We start from the raw sequence: 17,539 nt of genomic DNA, 5'->3' as shown, positions 1-17,539 counted from the left end.
ACCAGATAATGCAGTAGGGATTTCTGACGTGTCAGACTTAGAAATTCCAACATCCTGCCCATCTTGTAGCTCTTTGGGGCTGCAAAACCAAATCAACCCACCTCTCTCTTGGAGGTATCTCGATGACCATGGAAAACTCTTCCTCCAATCTGGAGTACAGCCTACCGATCTCTGCGGATGCAGCCTGTTGATCCTGCTTCTCCTCCTTGTCCTTCTTTCTGAGAGGACATTGAGTGTTGTAGTGGCCAAGCTCACCATACCTGAAGCACTTGACCTTGGAAACGTCTTTCTTCCTCCTGCGTTGCTCCTACTGCCCCTTTGATGCGAGGGCCACATCTTCCTCTTCCTTTACTTGCTTTGTCCCACTACTGTTGTTGCTACCACTGATGGTGCTCTTCACCAGATCTCGCCTCATCTCTTCCTGTTGCAAATCAACCCACATACGATCCCAATCTAGCAGTTTTTCTCTGCCCAAGATACTTTGGACGAAAACTTGTCATTCTTCAGAAACATTGTTCAGAGCTAACCGCACCAATTTTGTAGGCTAGGGCACTAACCCTACTAAAGACAGTTGGTCCCGGACATCCTGAAGCCTAGTAAGGAAGGGGTCTATACGCTCCCCTTTTTGCATCCTCGTGCATCTCAACTTCTCCTCAAGATACATCTTCTGCTGCTCAGAAGATCCTTCGTACAGCATAGCAAGTGCTTCCCACATCTGTCGGGCAGTATCTTTGCCAACTATGTGAGATACCACGTGATCTCGAACCCCATCGAGGATCAGCCTCTTTGCTTTCGCCATCTCCTTCTTGTACTTCTTAAGCAGATCTACATCTGCGGGTATAGCTACCACACTATCGATGTAAGTCTTGAGATCATGTTCATCTAGAAGGCAGGAAATTCTAGCCTTCCAGATCACATAGTTCGAGGCTCCCTCCAACTGATCTTGATCTCTCAACCCAGCTAATGCCATCTCTCTGAAAATGTTGAACTCCTCTTCTCCTCTGCGCAACTACTGCCCAGCTATTCACACTCTCTTCTGAAATGAGAAACTCTACACACAACTACTACTGCTCTTCTAGGAAAATTCAAACTTCCTGGTTAGAAGTCCCCTGAGGAAAGAATTCCCTCAATATGTGCTCTTCCTTCCTCCTAACGCTATTTGCACTAGCAAACTGCTACAAAATCTACGTCCCAATTGAAGATCTGCTCTGCAAGGAAATCATTGTTGCTCCAACTGATAATGTTTCTTCTGTTTGTTAAATTAATCAAACAAATTACTTGCAGTTTCCTACGGCAAATGTCGAAACATATACATTGCAGCGTTCACAAATACAATACTGCGGAAGAAATAAAAACATTGCAAGAATAGATGCATACACACAATAAACACCGTTATTTTTGGACCAATGTCCCTAGAAAAACCCAACTTGGGAAAACCGGTGCAACCGCTGAGGGTTTTATTATTATGCAATAGTAAATCTGCATACAAATCTATGGAAGCTCAAATCTAGCTTTCAATACAGAGAAAATGACTAACAAACATCTAGTGAGAAAAATCTCACTTCCACTAGTGATCTGCACTGACCTTAGCTCAAGATGAGCTGGCCCTTGTTGCCTCTACGTTAGCCTACGCAGATCTGCGTCAACCTGTTGGGACCAGCGTCTCTCTCACTTTGTTGATCAGCTGCTACTCTAGAAACTCAATCTTCTGGCTCTCTGGGTTCCCACTCCAGCTTCTGCCTCTGAAACTCGACTTCTCCTCCGCAAATACGGATCTCCCTCTAAACCTCTGCACTGCATCAGCCTCTCTATGGAGTACATTGTCCCTTTGCTATTCACTCACCGGACTGGAAAAACTTCCTTCCGACCTTACTATCCCTAACCCTCTCTCATTGCTTTGAAACTACTAAATCACCTCCGGCAACTATTGCTACAAATTTGGAGTTCTATTTCCCAACAATATTGAATTCCTTGCTCCTCAAGTGTGTTCTCCAACCCCGATAGAATTTCTTCTTAAAATCTCTCGTTGAGGTTTCAATGGCCAAGATTAAAACATAATCAATGGCTAAGATTAACTAGAAATCAATCCTTGTCTTCTTCTAGAAGATTCTCACCGTGACTTAATTAATACCCTTTAATTAACCAGATTTCTTAAGTTTAGACTTAGGACCCATTAAAAAAAAGTTAATTATTTTGATTAAGTCGTCTCTAGGTGGAGTTTCTGTAAACGGTTTCTGGGTTTTGGAGAATACATGTATTCTAGCCCAATGTTGCAAGAAACGTCCCCTCCCCCCGGATCTAATGCCCGAAGCACGTACTGTACAGATTCGTCCGGGAAGCGTCCCCGTAAGCGCGATTCCAAAATTCCAAAACGCGGTTTAGACTGTTATGGACACTTCCTAGAAATTCCGGAAGCGTCCCTCCGAAGCGTGTTTCATACAGTGCTTCGACCGTATGAAGCGCGACGCTTCGGAGGGAAAATCGTACGATTCCCGTACGGTTCCGTACACGCTTCCAGAAAAAGCGCCGCGCTGCTCAGAAAATCGATTTTTTTTTTATTTTTTTTTTAAGTGAGTTTGCATATTGGGGGTGGGTCCACCTTGGGTTAGGGTGAGGAATGAAGGGAATAAAGCCCCCATTCATTCCTCATTTGCTCACTTTGAGTTTATGAGAGTTGGAGAAGAGAAGAGAGGAGAGGAGAGGAGAGGAGAGCTTGGAGGAGTGAAGGAGAAGGAGCTTGGAGGACTTCATCTACAAGAGCTAAAGAGGTAAGTTCAAACCCCAAACTCCCTTATTTTTCTGACATTTTTTTTGTATTTTTCTCCTCCCTCTCCTACTCATTCCCATTGTTTCTACTTGCTCCTTTACTTGCAAGTTGTCCACCACCTATATCCATATTCCAAGATGGTGTTCTTTTGGCTTCTATGTATCATTCCACTCTTGGTTTTAATGATGACAAAGGGGAGTAGGAATAGAAGGGAAGAAGCACAAGAGGACAATGGTCCCAATATTAGTGACCCAATGTATGATGACGAGGAAGGGTTTGAAGAGGAAGGGAATGATGTTGAACCTGAAGGGGAAACTGAAACACTAGAGGGGAAAGCTGCATTAACACCCTTGTGGAACTATGTGACCAAACTTGATGGGGGAAAGGGTGGTGGAAGCTACTAATTTGTGTGCCTTCATAGTTGTCATGGAGGAAAACCACATAGTGGTTCATATACCCGTGTGAGGAGGCATCTTTGTGGGGTGCTAGACAGTGATGATAAAAAGGGTCCTGTGGGGATACAAATTTGCCCAGACGTTTCATCTGAACAAAGAAGAAAATACATCCAAATAGAGGAGGCTGCACAACAAAAAAACAAGAAACAAAAAACTCATTCTGAATCAAGTGCAACCTTTAAATTTGGTAGCTCATCTCCTCATGGTACTTCTGCAAGCTCTTGAGGTAGAAGAACAATAGGGGATTTCCTTAATGTTGCTGGGAGGGATGATGTGGATGGAAAGATAGTCCGTTTTCTTTGTGCTTGCAGTGTACCATTCAATGTGCTTCACTCTCCCTATCGGCATGAAATGGTAAAGGCCATCAATGAAGCCCCAAAAGGATACAAGGCCCCCAACTATGAGAAAGCTGGAACAGTGTTATTAGAAAGAGAAAAAGCTAAAGTTCAAAGAGCTTTGACATGTTTTACAAATGAGTGGGTAGATTCTGGGGTATCCATTGTATTAGATGGGTGGACAAATATTAGAAACCAACATTTGATAAATGTTCTTGGTGTTTCTTCTAGTGGTGCAGTATTTATTACATGTCATGACTCCTCCTCCATCAGTGCATCTGCACAAAACATTGCAGATCTCCTATTGCAATAAGATGTTGGTCCGAATAATGTGGTTCAAGTGATCATAGATAATGCAGCGAATTGTAAGGCAGCGGGAAAAATTATTGAGCGTACGCATCCGCACATCTTTTGGTCTAGGTGCCTGGTTCACACATTGAGCCTTTTGATGCATGATATTGTGAAGCACAAAGAATGTGGGTGGATTGTTGAGCTTTACAGGAAAGGGAAGCAACTCATTAAATTTGTTGGACACCTAATCCTCAATGGGTTAGTGTGGAAGTCGAATGGACAAAAGCAGTCCAAGAGACCTTGGGATCTGAAACCCAAGAGTCACATAATGTACTATAAATGTATATCTCATGTTAATAAAAAATGTATTGCATGTTTTATCTTTCGTATTGTCTTTGCTGTCCATGTGTGTTTAACATGGTATCAGAGCGGGCGATTGCTGGTCCTACTCATATTTGAGCCACTAATTTTTGTGGTTTTTGATATGAATTGGAATTGATATTTCTTCTGGGGTGTTGGCCATTTTATTTCAATTAATGAATCCTTGTGCACTCTCCATTTGAACGCTGGTCTGAATTTGCTTCTCAAGTTATTCCTTGTGTGTATCCCATTTTTGTCCGAAGGAATTAATTTATCTGTCGCTGCTGCTCTTTTAATACATTTACCTGCACTGAACCTGTGTAGAATGATTTGGTTTTTTGTGAAATTGGTCGAGTGTTTTTGCCTGACAGTGAACGCTGCCCCACATTCAAAAAAACTGTCTCAGAACGTGGCTTTGAAAATGATATCATGGATGGCACGTCTGCTCCTGTGAATTGTGGAAGTTGTGTGATTAAAGAGACCGTAGCATAAGCACATGAATCGTTACATTTTCTGTATGACAATTATGACAGGCAATGGAGAAAGTTGGTCGAATGGTGTCAGGAAATAGCAAAAATAAATAAATAAAATAAAACGCCCCTCTGTACATCATATTCGCATTATGTCTCTGCCATTCTGCACTGCTCTTCTGTCAAGAGACCTGTTGCAAACACTGTCTCACTGCGTCAGTATCAGAGGCGTTTTATATTCTCCTATACTCCACTGAAAACGCTGTCTCACTGCGTCAGTATCAGAGGCGTTTTATATTCTCCTATACTCCACTGAAAACGTTGTCTCACTGCGTCAGTATCAGAGGCGTTTTATATTCTCACTGAATCCAGCACCTTCGAGTTGGAAAAGAGAACGTCTGCAAGTCCCGCGCAAACGGCGGTTTCCAGCTTTTCGGAGGAACGATCCTGCAAATCCCGTAGGGCTCAACCTCGGCTCTGATCTTCTCGGGATCCCCGAACTCTTCTTCCGTGGGGTGGAAGACCGGCGCCAGCGGTATATTTAGGGCTCCAAACCCCGACGGATTCTCATTTTTCTGGGTACCGTTGAGTCCATTTTTCTGGATTCTCATTTTGCAAGAACTCTTTCCGCCAACCTTGGACTCATGGTAAATTGTTCGTCCAAGTCAGGATGCGTTCCACTTAGCGTAAGTTGATGGGGTTGTGGACTTTGTTGTGATGCATTCTGGCTAGCACCTTCGGAAAATTCCGTTTCGAAATGCTTTCTCAGCGATAGATTGCTTGGAAATTTCACGGAAACGTTAACCTCTGTTTTCTCTGACACCACTACAACACGAATGGATTTGAGATGAATCGGTGCCTTTGGAGGCAAGTAATTGTGCTCGATCGCGTAAAAACTCCCAATTTTTATCGACGCTGCATATTTTTCAGATCCATTCTCTAAATCCTCAGAAACAAAATCTTGAAGAGGAGGCAGCTCTTCTTTTTGTGATATCGGCAAAATATGGTCACGGTTGTTCTCATGATCCGTCCAACCTCGTTTCCTTTTCTTCAATGTGCCATCGGATCGCAACAGAACATAATTTCTTAGGTGTTCAATATTCTGAAGAAGTGAATCAGGATTCTGATTTCCCCATAGCGCTTTTCTCCAGGCTAAGCGGGACTTGGAGTCGGTTTTGCCGTCAGAAGACAAAAGACACAGTGTAATATGCACATGGGGAAAATCTTAGCGTGGAAGCCGAGGAAAGCAATTTGTATATGACTGTGTTAGTTTGGTCTCAACCTATTCATATCACCCATAAAAATCAGACCAGAGTAAGTGGCTCCTATATGGCATACGTTCAACAAATAGTGCGCATATAATTGTGGCCTCTAATCATGGATCTATTCTTAAGCGGAAGAGTTGTTTTAAATTTTATTATTCATTGTTGTTAACATATTGGATAGATTTGTACGGAAGGTGTTTAGTTCCATGACAACCAATAAAGAATGATCTAGCCCCAAGGCTACAAACTTGTATTTTCTGTGGTTGTTTCAGTTGAGCAGCATATCACTATACCTGTGCTTGAAATCTTAATGAGTATAGACTATTGGAAGTGATGTTTGGTGATGTACCTCTGCTATAGAGGGTCTCAAACTTCCTCATCTCATTGGATGTGTGGCTGTGAATATATTGAAGACACTCCATATTTATTTCTCTGTCTTGGAGCTGAATACGTTGCATATATTATCACTGTGGTGTTTTCTCTGTAATGATGGAGCTTCTTTGATGTTATAACACTTATCTACAGCCACTGTTCTTCCTAACATTTGCTGGTATATTCTACTTCAGATCTCTGTTATTATTAGAGTTGATATATCAGAGGTATATGTAATCCATTCCTGTAGTTGAAGTTCGAATTTCAAAGAAGGAAGAAGTCATTTAGTTGTGCATCCATACAAAGCGTATCTTGGTATACCTGAGCATTTTAAGGGTGAAACATATCTATTGTATCTGTGTTGGAAGGACTTTGAGCCTCTCATTCTTGCTGGACACAAATCTGTTAGTGATTGGCTAAATTCCTAGCTGGAATCTCTGTATTTTGAGGGCAGAATACATAATAAAGCCTTGCTGAAGTTTTTAACACATTGCATATGGTATTAGTTGAGTGCCTTTTGAATACCTTCGGTGAAGTTTTTTACATCATTGGGGTCATTTCCAATAAAAAAAAAGGGGTTGAGATTCTTGGGTTTATTATTGAAGGAAGAGGTCGAGCTACCCTTGTGTATATTCGTGGAGTTTGAGCCGTGTCTCCATTGTTGGTATTCGCGGATTTTTTATTCTTTTTGCATTGCTGAGCTTCCAGAAGGGATATAGAGGCAAGTTTGAAGGAATCAGCTACGTAACTTAATTTAAAAAAAAAAAAGTCTAGTCAGATGTGAAATTTCTACAGAATTTAAAGAACAGAATCTCTGAAAGTCTGGTATTGGACAATGTACTTTTCAAACTGATATTCTTAATTTTTGAAATCTTCAATAGCTGGGGTTTGTCTAGACTTGCTATAGTCTCCACTAGGATTGTTGAGTGTTCATTTCTTTGTTGAGACAATGGCTAGATTTGATGATGTATTAGAGTTACTGAATACACTAATACACTCCACTATTGGTGGGAAGGTAAATGTTAGCAAAGACACTCTTCGTGACATTCAGACCTGCCTGCATGATGCACAAGAAAAGATTGATTTTTTGCAACTAGAATCTCAGTTCCAGCAAGATGAGCTTCAACAGATTTGTCATTCCAAATTGTTTTCTGCTCAAAACAATATGTTGTTCAAGGTTAAACCAGCAAGTGGTGAAATTAGTAAGATTGAGGTTGAATCAGATCCAGAATCCAATAAAGCAGCAATTGTACATGCAGATGCAGAAACTCAGTCTGCACTTCCCAAGCCCATCATCAGACCTTGGGAACAGCTTGTCCACAACAAGCACAAAACTGGTATTGGATATGACAAGGACTTGTCCTTTCATATTCCAGACTATGCCAAGCCCATTCAGTTTCAGAGTGCTGGATTCATTCATAACAGTCCACCTGCTCCTCATGACAGTGCGCCTACTCCTCATGACAGTTCAGCTTCAGCTGTTCCAGACCCTGCCCCTCTTCCACAGCAGCAGCAACAACAACAACAACAGATTGTAAAATGCCAACACTGTGACCGAGTTGGCCATCTGAAAGATCACTGTTTTGATCTTCATCCATGTGAGCACTGTCATAAAACCAGCCATTCTTCACACAGATGCTTCAGAAACAAACGTCCTGCAAGAACAAAGATTCATCTTGGATGGATCGCTTCTTGGCAATGGGCATCAACAGCCAAGAAGATATTCCAAACACATGTCAGAACTTGTTCCAGAGTATTGAACAGTCTTGCAGTTGAGTTTTCTCCATCATCTCACCTTGTATCTGACAGGGGGGAAAATGATGGTCATCTACAAGCTTCAAAGCCACATCAAGTGAGCCTGAGCCACAACCTGCCATACCAGATTCAGAGTTGTAGCCAGAAGAAAAGATGCCCCTGAACATGCCTTCAGTTGGCAATCTGGGACACTTCCTCTAGCAGAAGACTTCAGCTTCTTGCCAGTTTTGGAAGAGTTCCAGGAACAAAATTGAGAACACTTCCTCTAGCAGAAGACACCAGCTTCTTGCCAGTTTTGGAAGAGTTCCAGGAATTGCATTAAGCATTCCAGAGTTGTTGGTTATCCTTAAACCATCACAGGTTGAGACTTCCCTTTTCAGGTTGAAGTTTTACCTTTTATGCGGGGTGAGACCTCCCTTTTATGGTTGAAGGTTTCCCTCTTTAAAACAATAGGATCACTTCCTCTAGCAGAAAACTTCAGTTTCTTGCCAGTTTTGGAAGAGTTCCGGGAACTGCACTAAGCGTTCCAGTGTTGGTGGTCATCCTTAAACCACTGCCCTTTATACCAACATTTCATAGAGCACATTCAGCCTAGTGCTGCCATGCATTTTTTGCACATTTTGTATTACAGCTCTCTTCTTGGACTCATACATAACCCTTCGGATTAAGGGGGGGAATGTTGGACACCTAATCCTCAATGCGTTAGTGTGGAAGTCGAATGGACAAAAGCAGTCCAAGAGACCTTGGGATCTGAAACCCAAGAGTCACATAATGTACTATAAATGTATATCTCATGTTAATAAAAAATGTATTGCATGTTTTATCTTTCATATTGTCTTTGCTGTCCATAAGTGTTTAACAAAATTCATCACAGGGCATACAAGGGTAAACTACTTCTATGGCACTTACTCCAAGTTACAGTTGCTTAAACTTGCAAAGACAAGATTTGCCAGTTATTACCTCACCTTTAGACGGCTAATGAAGGTGAGACAAGCTTTAACTAATTTGGTATGTGCTGAATCATGGGATGAAATTAACACTGACAGAGATGGTGCTAATGCAGTCAAGGACACTGTTCTTGACATTTACTTTTGGTCATAGGTTAAATATGTTTTGCAATTCACCAAACCAATTTATTACATGATCAAGTTTGGATATTCAAATCGACCAGAAATTGGGGAGGTGTATGAGCAAATGGATAGCATGTTGGGGCAGATTAAAGACATTGTTGAGGCTAGAGATATCAACTTGTACAAGTATATTCGTGCAGTGGTGGAAAACCGATGGGAAATGCTATATGTTTTGACACCTAAATACTATCATCCATCATGGCTTTCAGCACCAGCACCTGGGGGGGGAAGCAGGAGAAAACCACACCAAGATCAAGAGGTTCACAAAAAATATATGGCTGCATTGAGTAAATTAATCCCTGATGAGGAGGAGGCTGCATTGGTACGGAGACAGTTGAGCAACTATACACTTAACACTGGTCCATTTGGGAGCATGCATGCAATTAGAGATCGAGTGGTAGAACATGCATGGAGGGGCTACTCCACTTCTACAGACTTTGGCATTGCAGGTGCTATCACAGGTGGTAAACACTTCTTCTGCAGAGAGGTGTTGGAGCTCTTATTCTTTCATCCACAGTGTTAAAAGGAACAGGTTGAGTTTAGACCGGGCAGAGAGCTTGGTTTATGTTCATTACAACTTGCGATTGTTGTCCCATTACTGTGAAGATGCAAAGTCTAATAAAGACCTGTTGATTTGGGACAAGAATCTAGAGGAGCCCAATTTGGAGGATGGAGTGTTGCGATTAGAGCAATTAGAGGATGCTCTTATCCAGGTATGTCCATTGTGGTATGAATTTTCCTTATAAAGCATTTCTCTAATTCATGTTTTTTATTTTTTTGTTAACTAGTGTTTTTTTTTGCATGAATTTTTTGAGCGATTCCAGGATGATGATGATCGTGTTGATATGGCACCCCCACCGCCACCCCCACCCCCATCTAGTCCCTTGGTTCTTAGGTTCCATGGTTCAACACCAACAGCAAGGGGTTCTTCTTCATCAGTTTCAATGCCACTGCCACAACTTCCACAGGCACCATCTTCTTCATTGCCACCACGTGGAGGCCCGCCGCCACGTTCTCTTCGTGGTGGAAGGAGGAGAGATTAGTAGATATATTCACAATTTACTACTTTTGTCATAGATTGCTCATTAGACTTGTAGGCTTGTGAATTTGAATTTTGAATCTTCTTTGTCTTGGCAGTGACCAAGTGACTTATTTTGTAAACATTATTATTTGAATTTTGGACATGACAAATGTTGACAGTTGCTCACTTGCTAGATAAATCATAATATGCTCTATGCTTTATGTTTTATAATATGCTTGAATGTTTTATGTTTTATAATATGCTTAAAAATTTGATGTATGTTTGTAATCGCTAGAATATAGATGGTTGATGTACATACTAGTAACTACAATGGAATCATGGAAAGCCATATCTATCTTGATTTATGAAAAAATATGCATGTTTTCATGTCTTCTACAACTAATTTGGTATTTGGGATGTTTGTTTTGAGTATAAATGCAAAAAAAATATAAATATATATATATATAGCAGACGTTTCGCTTCCTAGATTTTTGGAAAATGAAGCTTCCGCAAACCCGCTTCCAAAAAACGTCCCCATTTCATCCCCGCTTCATGCATCATTTTTCTAGCCTCTCCACAAAATTTTGTGTCTGGAACACATCCGATGCTACAAAAATCAACAGTTTCCACCCATAAATGTGGCTTGGATGGGACATCACCTTTCATGGATGAGTGATTTGCTAGATCTTCAATGCACTTGATGATTTGAGGAATCTGACGCATGTGTTTTGTCCAGAAGAAAAGTGACATTACTTTTGATGTAAAATTTCCCTACATGTCAAGGATCAACCTTGATTTGCCACCTCTTTCCCCCATGTGTTAGTTTGCATGTGTGCCAGTCTGAGAATGAAGTATGAAATAAATCACAGCCTAAAACCCCAATTGTTACAAGCAACCATTTCTCCCTCAAACAAAAATTGGGGACAACCAAATACTAGATAGTAGAAACAAATTGGCACAACCTCAAGAGTAAAATAAGAAAAAAACATAAATAAACACTGCTCTGTGCCCTCCCAAATCAATTAAGCTACAGGAAAATCATCGTTTTATAGAATACACTATAAATTCTAAGGCCTCAACAGAAAATTACTACAGAACCCCAGTTGTCACAAGCAACCATTGCTCCCTTGAACGAAAACGAAAACAGCCAAATATTAGAAACAAATTGGCACAACCTTAAGAGTAAAATAGGAAGACAGAAAAACCAGTGCTCTGTGGCCTTACAAATCAATTAAGACATGGGAAAATCATCATTTTCCAGAATACAGTGTGTAAAATCTAAAGCCTCAACAGAAAATTACTACAACGTCATGAATTTTCGCAATGAGGTCTAACAGCCCAAAATTGAGCAGAGACAATGTTACATTCAAATTTAATTTCAATTTGAAACTATATGCATAATAGCAAACTGAATTTATCATGTGCTGATTAAAGAGTATCGGCATCTACAAAAGCATAACAATTCTATTCTCCCAGTGCTTTAATAGAATTACCTGTTCAGAAATATGTGACCGCGGACCAAAACTGACTGAACTTGTGCATGTGGAACAGCCCCCAACATTTCAACTCTCTCTTGAAGAGAATGCTTTTCTCTCATCTCCTCTAACCGTACTCTCTTGGGTCCATCTCCCCCAACTATGAATCGTACCTAGACATTACACAATTATTTCGTAATCTTGGAACGCAATTATGACTTGTAAATTACATTAAAAGATCCTAAACACTAAGAAAAATGTCTATTTACTTTTGGATATCGGCAGCAAACTTCTGGAATAATCTCCACCAGCAGATCTGCGCCTTTCCGATAAACCAGCCTACTTATAACAACAATAACAATTTCATTACATGGGTGGCAGTTAGGACTAGGCTTGAACATGGCTGTGTCCACTGCATTTGGTATTACAAATACCTTGCTTGGCGGCAAACCGGACCGCAGAACAGTGTTTTCCTTGCTTGTATGTGAAACACAAATAGCTTGATTCACATCTGCCAAGGTAAACTGCAACACCTTATTCATATGAATGCTGCCTAGGTCAGCAAATCCATATAGGGAATGATCAGTAAAGACCACTTTGTACCCCATTGTTCTTGCATGTAACAACGCTTCATGACAAAGAGTGGAAAAAGCCTGATGCCCATGGACTAATGTAATTCGCTCCCGAATCAAAATTGTCCTAAAAATGGGGAAAATTCCATAGATAGTAGGCAGGCTATTTTGCATCAAGAAAGGACGCCATGGAATATAATATACTTTTAAACCATTTGTCATATACCGTACACCACTGCGTTTTCCATACGCATGTGTCATGACAACTACCTGTACCATCCAAAACCAATCATATTAAGATACTATTCAATTAAAGAAACAGGAAAGAGGGACTCTAATGTTACAATGAAGAATTTGTAAAGGCCATACTATAGTAAAAATAAGTTGATGAAAGTACCATCAAAGACAGCAATTCAAATAATATTTAAACCAAAAAAAATTACTCTACAGAATCTCTAGTAGCAGAAAAATGTGTTAATGATTCAATTTTTTCTATTAATATTCACAAAATTTGCATTGCATTCAATACAAAAAGCTGGGCTATGTATGCAACCTGCCACTAGCACTAGCTGGATAAATAAATGTTGCAATCTCTAAATATTTATCAGCATTAAAAGTATCAAGATCAACTCACTGTGCGTGCAAGCCAAACAAAACAAAGTCCCAAGTCTTAAAACATCCATCCTGGCAGGTACATCAAACAATCAATCAAGTAAACTAAATCAGGCTGCAGAGGGAATCAGTCCAGGAGCCAGAGCATTATCCTTGTCATTATTCTACAGCCTTCCCCAACCTTGTGCTGGCAGCTCAGGCTCAGGAACATTAACTTCCCATTCATCATTTCCCTCTTCAAGAGGTTTCTCTGCCTCAGAAATCAACAAAAACAGCAACGGGATCTCATCATTCAGTTGCCTAGGTGGAGAGTTGTCCGGTCAAATGTGTTAGTAGCAGAATATTACATATTTGTAACAATGACCACCATGTCTTCATGCTCAAGGAAAATTATTTTATAGGTTGAGCTCCCATTGAGAGCTTCTAGGGCTTGTCATATGTTTACAAGTCAAGAGAGTCATTGTCATGTATGGAAGGCCCATTTGGGCATATTACATAGCGTAAAAGAAATTTTATTTGAGTCATAATAGAGTCAAAAGACCCTCCAAGGCCTCGTCACGGTGCAAAGATTGTTGATTTGAAGTAGCATCTGATGTGCTCTAGCCACAAAATTTGGTGGAGAGGTTGGGGCACATGAGATCTCAATACCTAGAAAGGGTTTGGGCAGATTCTAAACAGTTCAGGAGATATTAAAATAATTAATATTTTTAATAGAGTCCTAAGTTTAAACTTAGGGAAAATAAAATATTAATGTGTATTAATATGAAACTGTGGTAGAATGGTCCAAAAGACATGGATCAAGCTAAATCTAATCTTAGCCGTTGATTAGGGACTTAATCTCGGCCGTTGATATGTCAACAGAAATAGTATAAGAGGAAGCTTGAGGGTCAGTTGGAGAATACACCAGAGTAATCAATCATTCTATTCTCTAGAGCGGGGTTTGCTAGGAGAGATAGAATTAGTGATTGGGAGTTGCAGCTGAAGGGCATTGAGTATAGAGAGACTAAGAGGCAGAGATAGTGCCGAGAGAGCAGTGCAGTAGCCAGGGAGAGTGACGCAGAGCCAGCTAGGGCTCATGCAGGGCCACGCAAAGCCAATTGGGAGCTGCACAGAGCCTCAGAGAGGCCAGCGTTGCTGACGCAGAGGACCAAAGGGCTAACGCAGGGCCTCCTAAGGCTGACGCAAACCCATTCAGTTTGACGCAGAGGGGCATAGCGCTGACGCAGAGCCTGCTAAGGCTGACGCAGACCCATCCGGGGTGATGCAGGGCCAAAGCTAGCAGGAGAGGGGCTGACGCAGTCCAGGGAGGGGCTGACACTGGGGTTTCCGGGGTAGATTGGTGTTGAGGAGCTACCGGAAGGATTATCTGGGGTTTCAGCTAGGAGATTTGTCAGAAACTGAGAGGTATTACTGCCAAGGAAATTCTTTGTTGGGTAGGCCAGTTTCGGCACCCAGATTGTACTTTGATATTGCTTAATAAGAAAAACCTCAGATAGTTGCAACAGTTTTCCCACATTGGGTTTTTCCGGGGACATTGGTCCAAAAATAATGGTGTCATATGGTGTGTGATCCAAAAATGGATCCTGAATAGACCTCTAAGTCTAAAAGACTTCATATAAGAGGTAAAAGGTGCCAAATGGCACAAATCCTTTGTAAATCAGAGGAAAAATGAAAGTCGCAGGCCGCTCTCAGAAATAGTCTCATTATAGAGATCTCTTCATTCTGAATCCAACGCAACTTGAATGGACGAAAACGAACTTCAGCTGAAAAAGTTATCGCAGGAAGAAGTTTCCCGTCATGATTTGAAAAAGGGGCAAATTGCATTAAAAATGGCCTAAAAGGCTATTTGAGGAAATCGCATCGCATAAGGCAAAGAGGAGGACTTAAGGTCGGGCGGAAGGGACCCCCGATCAGCGATCTCCAATGATCAGATCGGCGGATCGGGTCGAAGGCAGACACACGCACCCATAAGGCAAAGGCCCCAGGATGATGCAACTGCGATCGTCGATATCGGTGGATCGACGTCAGCGATACCAAAGGAAAGGACCCCCGGGCCGTGCGACTTGCAATTTGCGATTGCGATTGGCCGATTAGCGGATCGGCGATCGGCACACCCAAAGGGGAAGCCCCGAACCGTTGTGACTTGCAATTTCGATCAAGACCGGACCCGTCAGGGTTTAAAAGCCCGATTTCATAAAATTTCAAATCCAGGAATTCGGATTTTCCTTTGTATTTCCCGTTTAATGGATTTTTGGCCATTGGCCATGTCACCGAAGCAATTGCAATATGCGATGGAAGGCGGACCCGATAGGGATTTTAGGGGCGATTTAATGCACTTTCATGTCCGGATTTCACGCCCGATAGTGCTTTTCCTGTGTATTTCCATTTCAAGCCCGAAACGCAGTATTTCGTGGATTTTCGCTTGAAAGGCCGCCGGTTCATTTTCCATGGGAAAACAGCCATCATTCCCTGTGCCACGCTGCAGGCAGACGTTTCTGCAACAAGGATGCGTTTTGAAGCACGACGAGGCAGAGCCAGGAAGAGGAATGATTCCTCATGATCACGGTTGACAGAGGAACAGTTGAGGAAGCCGAAGAGCCCGAAGGGGAAAATGAACAGACAATCACCAATTGGCTTAAAAGCCATGAATGTCAGAGACAGAAGGGGTTGTTGTTGTTGGAGTTGTTGTTGGAACCGAGCATAAGCAGAAAGCGAAGCCAAAGGAGGAAACTAAGGCGTAAGAGAGCAACGCAAAAAGGCAGCATCAAAACAAGAAGCGCAGAAAGCAAAAGCTGAAGCGCACGCAGCTAAGGGAGTCACTTGGAGCTCAAGTGGAAAGCCAAGAGAGCTGTAAACTGATAGAGGGCCAAAGAAGCCAAAGCTGAAGAGCCAGAGCCAAAGCCAAAGCTGAAGAGCCAGAGTCAAAGCCAAGAGCCAGAACCAAGAGCCAAGAGCCAGAGCTTCAAGAGCCAGGGGATAAGATAGTGTCTGAACCCACTGTTTCTGTGTAAAACAGCAGGAGTTGAGCCAAGAGCTTGTAAAAAGGACTTATACCATAATCCCATAGAACCTAGTCGAGTTGACTAGAGCTCACGAAGACGTAGCCCAAGAGTTTGGGTGAACTCCTAATTAATATTGTTGTTCTGTATGTGTTTTATTGCTATATTGTCTCTGCTACTTCATTTACTGTTATATGTATTTATATATCAGTTCAAGCACATCAACTTAAGCACAACAGAATTAAAGCATATAATTAGTTAAAAACAAACACCAGCATACACCTATATTTTCAAGCATTTTTAATTCCGCATTGGTTAATCAATAAGACTTGGGAATATTTAAAGCTTTGGAAGTGGGAGAGGTTCTTGTAAGTTAGACAAGAAGCCTAAGTGCCCCATTTTCAGATCAGGTGGTATCGGAGCTTAAGTTTGGTTAACCCCACCTTCAAAGAAGGTTATATTAGAATGCTTGATTGACAGAGCAAAGATTGCTTGTCTGAAAGGTGTTTGAACAGCAAGAGGTTGATTGTATGCTTATTTTGCAGACTGACTATTGTTTGAGTTTGTAGAGGTAAAGGAAAAGCTATTGATAGCTCAGTCCAGGAAGGACAACAAGGAAAGAGAGTTGAAGGCACTCTTCTTATCCCAAAGGACCTCAAGGCAATCCTTGGAGCACAAGAGGTTTGTTGCAAAAGGTTGTTGAATAAGCTCTTTATTATCTTGTTGAATTTTTTTTGTTCATTGGCATAATGACAACTTCTACAAGTGGGTCCTCAAATTCTGCGTTCACAAATTCTTTGATGAAGACATGAAGCAAGAATTGTCCACCATGATGGATATGGTGAGAGAAATGTATGAGGATGGAAGGAAGAGAAGCATACTTAGAGAGCAATTGAATTCCATGAAAGAAGAGAAGTAGTTGCTTTCTGACAGATTGCGGGAAATGGAGAGGCAAATTCATATTGCAAATATGAACCTGAAGAGGATGCATGAGTTGGAGTCACAGCTCTTTGTTGCCAAAGAAGCCTTGGTCAAGTATCAGCTTGAAGAAGGCGTAAACCATTCCAGTTTGTCTTCAAATTCTTCTAAGAATGCTTATATTGATTCTTTTGAAAAACATACTAGAGGCATAGGTTCCAGGCTAATGTCCAAGATGGGCTATGAAGGAAAGGGCTTGAGAAAGCATGCACAAGATATTGTTGAACCAATAATGGTTGAAGAAAGGCCTAAGTATTTGAGTCTTGGCTATGGACAGTCTTATGGAGAAAGTTCCAAGGCTGCCATGAAGGCCATTGAAACAGCTCAAAGAAGGGGTTGCATTACAGAGTGTGAAGATTGTATTCAAGAGGAATGCAATAGCTTGAAACATCATTTGCAGGATGCAGGTGTTTAGAAGCACAAACTTGAACCAGAGAGTTGTGGAAACTCTAACAGCCTTGAAGAGATTCATGGTGTTCCAAAGGGAGCCACTTCTTCATTTGCTTCACCTCCTCATGAAGGCAATAAAGGTGAAGGAGAAAGGTATAAATCTGATTCCAAACATTTTCCTTTTGATTGTGCAAAGCATGATAAATTTCCACATATGTATGGGAAAAGAATTGCTTGTTTCTTTTGTGGGTTGGATAACCATAATGTTTCTAGATGTTGGAAGAGAATGGCC

At 41.4% G+C, this 17,539-nt stretch overlaps 1 protein-coding gene across 5 annotated transcripts in view; it reads right to left on the bottom strand.

Moving 5' to 3' along the window:
- LOC149147049 (phosphatidylinositol N-acetylglucosaminyltransferase subunit A-like) overlaps positions 1-17,539 on the bottom strand; it is a 318,990-nt gene that overhangs the window by 253,880 nt on the left and 47,571 nt on the right. For all 5 annotated transcript variants that reach the window (XM_089440601.1, XM_089440599.1, XM_089440598.1 and 2 more), the window contains exons 3-4: positions 11,966-12,538; positions 11,715-11,869 (exon numbers count right to left, since the gene is read on the bottom strand). In XM_089440601.1, the coding sequence (XP_089296727.1) occupies positions 11,715-11,869; positions 11,966-12,538 (728 nt within the window). The remainder of the gene's footprint in view (positions 1-11,714; positions 11,870-11,965; positions 12,539-17,539) is intronic.

Source organism: Pinus tabuliformis, chromosome 9 (genome assembly GCF_031772625.1).
Source record: "Pinus tabuliformis cultivar Carrire ecotype Pingquan chromosome 9, CPIR1, whole genome shotgun sequence".
NCBI lineage: Eukaryota > Viridiplantae > Streptophyta > Pinopsida > Pinales > Pinaceae > Pinus > Pinus tabuliformis.
The sequence above is the reverse complement of the archived record's forward strand: the minus strand, read 5'-3'. Positions and strand labels throughout refer to the sequence as shown.